The following is a 9,691-nucleotide window of genomic DNA, read 5'->3' on the forward strand; positions in this document are numbered from 1 at the left end:
TGACCCTGTGTATAGTCCAAATCTCATATTTGAGAATTATCTCGTCAACAGTCATAACCTTACATGCATCAAACTATCCGTTGGGATTGCTAGCATTCTGGTTTCATTTAATGATGACGATTAGTAGGGGACGCGAAATCTCCCCCTATGATAAATGGGGGGGGGGGGGGGCGGCGTGTCTAAAATAGTTTGAGAAACACTGAGTTAGATCGATGTCCGGTAATCTTGAGCGCTATGATTAGTATTTAGCACTTCCTTTATTTTGCAGCCTTGTTTATCCTTATTCGGACTAGGATTACTACAGATACGGTTTATTATATCAGTTTGAGTATACGTTAAAATGACGTACCATAGTGAAATTAAATGAAGAGAACTGCCGTCGTATACGGCGGTATGTAGGGTTATATTTAAAACAAATGGTGTTTCAAGTATTTTGTTTAAGACATATTTTACACAGTGTTTTAAAATAGAGTCATTTGAAAAAATTGCTTTTCAAAAGTTGTGTAGCTATGCCATAATTGTGTAAATAGCTTCGTGAAAACATGTAGTATGAGCCTATGGAAGAATTGCATCCGATATAGATGACGTGTATACGATATGGCATGGTTTCGAAATCGTCGTCGGTTCAACAGTTATAGTACGTAGATGTAGATCATTAGTACGAAAATGGATGTCTTGATGATGATGATGACCGCCGGCCATAAAAATGCTGCATAACGATGCAGTCCTTGTTAAAAATATTTTTGGACCGTTTATGACAGGAGTCGGAAGCGTGTTTGGTCAAAGGAGCCACATTTAACCGATACTTTAGAATGTCTATGTCAATCCGTCACGACGTCAGAATTAAAGAATCATGTCGGCATGGCTTAAAGAAAAAAATAAGCAATGAAAAGCATGTTTAACACATGGGCGATGTTTTAACCTTTGCTGAAGGGCGGGCCTCAATGCAAAAGTTTCAGTGGATGCACAAAAATATTCAGTTGAATAGTATCTTCATATTGAAATAAACCCGAATATTTTCGGCTGACACTCGTCACGGGTAATCGCCAGCGACTAGTAGAGAATTGGAAAGAACATTGTATATCAACAATCGTATCACAAAATATGACGTCACCAGCATGAAAGAGAGAGCGTTCAATGTGCTATTTTTAGGTGGTACACGAACTTCTTTTGTTGACAGAGTTTGGGCTGGTGTATTTTGATGAAAGTCGACTCCAAGGCACACAAATGGAAGTGTGAACGGCCCCTCCCAACGACGCGAGAACTGTCATCTCGATAATTATTCGCACAAATCGGATTATCTAACAGATGTTTGCCGATGGCAGAATTAATGGCATTTGATCGGTCAGCATCAAGCTTAAGCGTATGCGTTAAGGGTGTGCTTTTCACCGAGCCTGATGCACGTGCTCTGATTAATCAATAGCCTGAAGATGGGGACACAGTGAAAATGTAATTTTCGGCGGTATCACCTTGGCGTTCGTGAAATGGGAAATTATTTCTAATTTAAACAATACATAATTAATAAAAGGATCTATTTACATATTGATCGGGCACCGTCGTGCTTGTCAGGGGGAGTTGAACTTCTCTCCATTGTGTCATAGATAACAGTGAGATGAAGCTATAACCTTTCATATAGCTCTTTGTTATGCAAATCGAAGGGAGTAGACAATAGTAGAAATAGTTTATAGCATGTTTTTAAATCACTTCTTTACATTTTTACGCAACATTTGATATAAGTTGCAGTAAATATTGGCTATGAAAAATAGAGAAAAGTTGCAAAAAGTTGCACTATAAAATCCCTCCAAACAGGCTAAAACACCATAGTACATAGATTCTGAGTATCTACGAAGCTGTCGAAAGCTGTAAAAAAAGTTGAAAAACTTGCCCTAATAATTACTAATACAGCATTGTTATCTATAGCATTAGACATCTAGCAAATCTACCAATTCGAATGACAATCATAATACAGGGTATATTGTCACACATAGGTGACATGCGGGCGTCGTTTCTGCGCAGTGCAGTCATGTATTCTCTATGAAAGGCATTACACATGACCCCGTGCGATTTATTGGTGTCAATATGATCGGCATATATCATTGGCGGGAACAGCCATAGTCGATGACATATAAAACGTATGATATCGCTTTTTATGGCGCGTTATTATATACACTATAGTCAGCTAAATTACGGCGTAGTCTGCTGGCTCATTTGTTAGTAGGGCCTCACTAATCACGTTGGCAATCTTTTGCTATGCCAGTATCCAAGTTATTGATAGTAATGAATTTTTCTGAATTACGGCTATCTGTTGGTATAGTTTGCAACTGCCTATGACTCTCATAATAGCAAATATGTTGCCTTGTCGGAATAGTCCTGTAGAATTTTCGGTCAACCTAGAAAAAATTCTTATAAAGACATATTATATACCGTTGGAAAGATAATTTTATCAGCTTTTCAATGATGGGTTTTGTCACTTTTTTTACTTTGAGAAAAAAAAGTTATGATCAAAACGTGCCAGGGGATAAAGCACTATTTTGCCTAACATTAAAATACAATTATAAGCTAAAATACGATACCTTCGTATCAGAATACAACACCATAAATTGGAATCTCACCCCCAGTAAAGCAAACTAACAATCGAACAGCAAAACAATGAAACATAACTTTATGTAAGAGGTATTTATCATACGTTAAGGGAGCAAAAGTTCACCGAGACGGAGATAACAGTGGTTTACAAATTTCGAACAAAAATTAGGGTCAAAAATTTCAATGATTGATTTAGGCTAATTTATGGTTGCTGAATCCGATTCTGTGCTAATAATTTCTCCATCACGTCAGATTTTTCCCGTATCAATTTCTCTCATTTTCATAAATTAATCAAATTTCAGCTTTCGTTAGTGACATCACGGTTAGCATACAATAGCAAAAATTCAAATATTGTTATTGAAATCATCTATCATGAAACATGGGTTGTTGTAATGCAGAATGAGTGAGTTTTCGGTGAACTTGGCCACAGTGATTCTCTATCATCGTTCAATCAGAAGCTCTTTTCGACCCATAAAATTACACTGGTAAACAAATTCAAAAACCAACACCAAATATCATATTGCAACGGAGGCAGAGATGTTTTTAAATGGTATCGAGGCTTTTTGTTTGTGTTTTGCAATATTAAACGCCAATTCTATATACAAAAAGCTTTACATTTTTGGCGGTTTCTGATTTGCCGTAATATTTAAATATGAACTTGAGCAGTGGTTTTCAACCTTTTTGTATTCGCGGACCCCTTTTGGACCGTCACGGACCCCCGCGGACCCCCCCCACGAAGTTCAAGCTCCAATTTAGCTCAATTATCGTACAATCGTCATCTGTCATGTGCAAATGAAACCTGTAGGCTAGTGATAAACAGCAATAAAATTATTTTTCTTGAAAATAACAGCATTCTATGTATGCAGAAATTGGGTTGACTTTTATTATTTCAAAGCTAATTATTTAACTGCATTTTTTGAAATACGTGGTCGTGTCTTTAAAATCTGCGCCTTCGATTTCGACTTCGACCATTACCACGCCGCGATGCACAAAAACATACGAAGTATTTGCCAATATAGTAATCTGAAAAGTGTACCAATAGATCGCCTGCGAGAAAACCTTTGCCGAAAAGGATTGCCCTTATGTCGACCGTGAACTTCGAAATAAATATAAGCTTATCTAATTGGCCATAGCTGCCAAAATGGCTCGTGTCTAATTATTCTATCGTGGCAATCTGAACCCGACAGGTCAAATAACATTTCTCAGAGAAAAATTATTTGCAAGTAAAGAAATACCAATTTTTCGATAAAGCCACCACAAATGTTTCTTGGATCTCGCATTGTTTCCCAATAAATTACGGCATGATGTGTGGATGTACGTAATATGGCCATTTTCTTAATTTTTCTGAAAAGTTTCGATCAGCGTTTCACAATCCAGTTTCAATGAATGACCAATTATAGTGTCCAAAGTAGGGTTGCATTTAAAAGAAACGCTGTTGTAAAACAATTTGTTTAAAAAATATTTTAAACAAACGCCATATTAAAAAAAAAATTGTAATTTTTTAAGTTATAAAATTATGCCATAATTGTGTAAATACACTCCAAAATCATGTTGTATGAGCACACGGACAATTACCACCCAATTTAGCCCACGTATATCGTTATGGGGTGGATGGAAGTTGGAACCCTCAAAATAGTCGGTTGAACAGTTGTAGTACAGATATTTCGTAAAAGAGGTTATATTTACCCTATATTTTCAATAGTCAATTTCAATCCATGACGTCACAATTGAATATTCGTGACGTCATGGTTTAAAAACAAAAAAACATGTTTTAAATTAGGTCCTTATTTTAAACATGTTTGTTTTTAATTGATTTTGTTTTAAATGCAACTCTAGTCTAAAGGGTGTGTGGTACAATCACTCTCGCAGAAATAAGCTCCAATGGGCCACATTGAATCTACAGTCCGATAGCCTTTTCTACACTTAACGCAAATTGCTGTTATTTTTTTACTAAGCACTATCTAAAAAAACAAGCAAGGTAAATGAGACGGACCATAGTAAATAAACTGAAAGTAAAATAAAATGAAGTTATAACGAACAACGACAGCTCTACTTGCGCCCCCCCCCCCACACACCCCCTGTCCTGCTCACTCTTACTCCCTGAAACAGATATATAATTATATTTTTGTTTTAATTTACTCCTTTTGCATCTATATCCTGTTTATCTGTTGATAATTCATTAGTTTCTAGCCTTTTGTTCATATTTTTATGTTAATTTTTCCCCAATTTCAATTTTTACCCCTTGGCACGTTTTTGGTCGTAACATTTTTTCCCCAAGGTAAAATAAATGACAAAACCGATCATTGAAAAGCTGGTAAAATTATCTTTCCAACGGTATATAACACGTCTTTATAAGAATTTTTTCTAGGTTGACCCATTTTTAGACCAAATTCTACAGGACTAGAAGCGCGTTTGTGAAAATTCAATCATGCCTGCCGCGGTCGTTAGCCGCGTAATGTTTTGCAGTATAGAACCTGCACTTTGAACAGGTTTTACGATCATATAATAATAATAATAATATTAATAATATCATAATTTATAGAGCGCCTAATATAACAATATATCATTACTACACTTGGGCGCTGTACATAAAAGACAATAAAATATAAAAGTAAACGATATGCATAAAAGACGGAGTGCATAGTTGTAGGGCAGAATGAACACTACTCTAGTTCGAACGCTCGTCTGAATAAAACGGTCTTGATTTTGCGTTTGAAAACATATAATAGCTTATAAATGGCTGGATGCATGTGTGTCGATAAAAGCCATCCATAGAACAGTACTGCAATATTATATGACCATTACAACGCAATATATCTCCGATTAGGTGAAGCGGGTTCATGGAAGACTTGGCATGTCTGCTCTTGCCGACATGTGCAAAATTCGTTGGTCTGTATTCAACCAGCATTAGAAGAGGTTGCTCATGAGGTTGCTCATGTAGAGATATATAGCTTGATGCGCGTGTATTGATAAGAGTTATCAATACAAAAAGTCTGTAACCGTCTATGATCGGTACAACGCCAGATATCTTGGATCAAAGGGGACGTGTTAGTGAACAATTGCGTCCGTCTAACGACCGAGACAGCCGATTCGATCAGACATGTTGGCTGTAAATTGATTTTTGTTCAAAATGCAACACTAGTAGGGGTGGTGGTGCCGTGGTGTTGGGCGGTGTTTTAAAACACTTTGTTTAAAACATGTTTTGAACAGTGTTTTAAACAAACGCCTTTTTGAAAAAAATGTTTTTTTTCCAGACGTTGTCTAATTATGCCATAATTGTGCAAATACGTCCAAAAAACCATGTAGTATGAGCCTACGGACAATTTGCACCCAAAATAGTCGAGGCATACGGCGTGGGGTGGCTGAAACCCTCGAAATTGTCGTCGTTTCAACAGTTTTTGCACGTAGATATAGATCATTGGTACGGAATGGGTGTTCTTACTGTTCTGATGATGATGACCGACGACCGTAAAAATGCTGCATTACGATGTAGTCCTGGTTAAAGATATTTTTGGTCCGTTTATGACAGTGATCGGAAGCCCTTTTCGTCGAAGGAGCCATATTTACCATGCCTTTTCTAGTGTCAATATCAATCCGCTGTGACGTCACAATCAAATATTCGTGACGTCTTGACTAAAAAAACAACAATAAAAACATGTTTTAAACAAGGGCCTTGTTTTAAACATGTTTGCTTGAAATTGATTTTTGTGTTAAATGCATCCCTAAATAGGAGCGTATATGTAGAATTGCTGAAAACCGATCTCGTTTCGCTTCGCAGTACACGCTTCTAGCTGAAACTATGTAATCTACGAATAAAGTCATTTTACCAACTCATTTACTACCTGTATAGGTACGCTTATCTTCACTCGGACACATAGTATATCTGCCCGCAACGCAATTATGAAGATCACCATAATCTCGATGTTATTGCTATCTTACACTTGCGCTGTTGCTCTGGCAAATCCGGTGAGAGATCAAACTCACAGCGAGGAAGTGGAGTTAGTAGAGGTAAGACACGAGACTGACAGGAACGATATAGCTTCCAAATCCCGTATTCATTCTGATTTAACCTGTGTGACCTGAATCATGACATACATGAAGACTGTTGGTACAGATGATCAAAGCAGGAATATCTAGATATCCGTGATCGAAATATGCTCAATTGCTCATGCTCATCGACATTATTGTGACAGAGGTCGTTAGTGCATTTGTCGGATACTCAAGTAGGTTTTGCATACTTTCTCTACTCACTCAAGCAGGGTTGTAACTATTAAGTCACAAGGTTCAGAGACACAAGTCAATCCAATTTTCATAGCTTTGACTCGTGTCAAGTCAAGTCATTTTCAATTCTTCACCACCGAGGCAAGTCCGAGTCACAGTGAGAGTCTGCTAGTAGAGGGTCGAGTCCAAGTCATTATGCTCACTGCTCAGTTTTCAGTTCAATCGGCTCACCCAATTTTCCAACTTTGCTCGAGTGATATAGAATGGCTCGAATCAGTAATATCGTAATTTTCCACTCTCATCTGCAATATGGAATCGTAGTATGGGGAAATGCATGCACAGCATTTTTGTGCAGAATTCGAACCCTGCAAAACCGTGCGATACGGCTGATCTCATCTGTACCTTTACGTACCAATTTATCGCCTTACTACCGTAAGCATCGAATTTTGCGAGTTGATGAACTATATCGCTTCGAAGTATCAAAAGTTGTTCACAAATATTTTTCCAATAGTCTGCCTCCTGTGTTTGATGACTTTTTCATACCTGCTAAACATGTCCATTCCCATTATACGAGATCCTCGTCTAAAGGAAACATCTACTTACCCCCACGCAATAGCAACCTAACTAAGAGATCTATCGACTACTCGGGAACTATCATCTGGAATGCATTACCACCACATATCCGTGAATTGCCTTATAATAGATTCAAAAAAGCCCTATACTTGATCACCTCTTGTCGTTACACTAACACTGTTGCCCAGACATTGCTTCATTGATCATTTGCCACCATTGTTTAATTTTTTTTCTATTTTCCTTTAACTAAACATTTCTTTACAGCCAGACTGTTCAGAGTCAAGTGTACCTGTTTGATGCTGGTGTGATCAGACTAGATGACCTTCACGGTCTTATCGATCATTCCTATCTAATACCGAATACTGTGCACGCATATTTTCTGTACCACCATCACTGCCATTTGTTATGTATTTTGGTTCGATGAAAATAAAGACTCTCTCTCTCTCTGTCTCGTAATTTTCCCCCGCCTCAACATTTTCTGGTCCTATTTTCCAGGTATCATGATTGGCAGACCAAACAGTAATATTATGGTGACTTTACTATTCTTCGAAGTTACAGTGTAAAGTTTGTCTAGCTAGGCCGTCCTAGTCTCGAGTCATATGACTAGGTTCGAGTCATGCACAAGGACTCGAGTACAAGTCGAGTCAATACAAGTAAACTTAGAAACCGCTACTGCTAATTGTAATTGAGTAGAAATTTGTGGCCTCACTTCTATTCCCACTTGGATGTCGAAAGTACCTATTTTGACCACATCTGCATTCTCGATGGATGTAGAGTAGACACTAAACAGTTCCCAAAAAGGGTACTCCAGTGTGGATTAGATATAGGCATATAACCAATATACCAACTGATTTTATTTAGAATTCGGAGGACGTGTTTTGTAAAGCATTCGGATAAGTTGGCCTAAATGGATTTAAAGTGCTATTTGAGATGGCCCATCCCAAAGGCTTCAGTACAATCAACAGAATGCAAGCCAGCAATTATAAAAAATATCTCATGGCTATCACAATTCACACCTCGAAGAGCGAAAATCCAGCACTTCACCCGGTACAAAAGTGATTGAATAGCGGTAATGCTACTAGTCTCGCAAGCCCAAAACACGTTATACGAGCCACATCGCTACACAGACACCCAATGTTTGCTATTCCTTGGTTTCAGTAATCTAAAATGGCAATATTTATGCTGATGCGACTGATGCCACGAGCAATGGGCTTATAGTCGTACTATTTCATGTTCTTTCACATGCATTCGGAGAAACAAAGAAATACTCCAGATTGCCAGTAAAGTAATTAGTACGTCATCAAACGCAACTCAATTTTCAGAACGTACTTTCCGTCGAAGGAAGCAATTTGCTTCGTGAGGCATCGATGAAGATGCTTGCTGAGCTCTGCCTTGGAGAACAACCGGAGCCCACCGTATATGAGGCAATTTGTAAACCAGCTTTAGAAATTGGCGAAGGGGGAGGTGAGGTGCTTACGTATCAGTTAGCAAAGAAAAGAAACAGCCCGCTGTTCTAAAAATATATTTTTAGACGGCGTATTTCAAAAAAATTAATTTATGTATACAAGTATATATGGCTTACATTACAGGTGTAGGCCGATAGTTAGTAAACGGGGGACTTCTACTTTTCAAATAGGTTTTGCGACTTGCACTAACTACTAAAATGATTATATTTTAAAACTGTAACCTCTCAGATTCCCCCATGCGGTTCTAAGAAACTGTAATGAAGACCATCATTGATTTAAACGCAGCTGGGATTAGTTATAGTCACGTAAGCAGCGACGGATATCTGGATGTTCCTGTCTAGGCACTAAATAAGCAGCCGCCTATAAAAATAACCCATGCAATGCAAATATATACGGCAAATTATATCATCAATGTCTTTTTAGGCACTCCATCTCTGCGGTCGTGCGCCGGTTGTCCTTTCGCGGACCCGATCTGCCTGGCTTCCTGTCCACGCTAGAGATATGAGCATGAAGACAGCTATGCCAAAATATCGGATTAAGTGAATGCGATGTTAAAAATATGGAAATCTTTATCTATACGCATCGCCTTATTACCTCGTATTTGTGTAATCGAAATATTATTCGACACGGTTTAATTCATGACTCTTTTAGTCGTGTCGCAGTCCTGCGGTATATTCTGAATAGAATATTTTAAGACGACTCATAGTAATATATATCTTTATTGATGGTAAAACAAGTAGGCTAAATTCGCACGCAATCCGGGATGTACCCCGTACGGAAAATGGCGAGATCGAAAGAAAACCTTTAAAACTTCAGTGAAGTTGAAATTGGTGTACCAGCACAATACA

At 38.0% G+C, this 9,691-nt stretch overlaps 1 protein-coding gene across 1 annotated transcript; it reads left to right on the forward strand.

Moving 5' to 3' along the window:
• The first annotated feature begins 6,409 nt into the window (after positions 1-6,409).
• On the forward strand, positions 6,410-9,542 carry LOC145452334 (uncharacterized). The gene is made up of 3 exons (XM_080330543.1): positions 6,410-6,591; positions 8,700-8,841; positions 9,267-9,542. Exons 1-3 carry the CDS (start codon positions 6,484-6,486, stop codon positions 9,338-9,340), a joined length of 324 nt encoding a protein of 107 aa, XP_080186669.1. The 5' UTR covers positions 6,410-6,483; the 3' UTR covers positions 9,341-9,542.
• Positions 9,543-9,691: the final 149 nt, after the last annotated feature.

Source organism: Botryllus schlosseri, chromosome 12 (genome assembly GCF_051294905.1).
Source record: "Botryllus schlosseri isolate E-star chromosome 12, Bs_hap1, whole genome shotgun sequence".
Classification (NCBI taxonomy): domain Eukaryota; kingdom Metazoa; phylum Chordata; class Ascidiacea; order Stolidobranchia; family Styelidae; genus Botryllus; species Botryllus schlosseri.

Excerpts from the sequence above, each read along its gene's own strand:
- LOC145452334 (XM_080330543.1), top strand. The coding sequence starts at position 6,484 with ATGAAGATCACCATAATCTCGATGTTATTGCTATCTTACACTTGCGCT. Across the intron at positions 6,592-8,699 it reads AGGAAGTGGAGTTAGTAGAG|AACGTACTTTCCGTCGAAGG; the intron begins GTAAGACACGAG and ends CTCAATTTTCAG. Across the intron at positions 8,842-9,266 it reads AGAAATTGGCGAAGGGGGAG|GCACTCCATCTCTGCGGTCG; the intron begins GTGAGGTGCTTA and ends ATGTCTTTTTAG.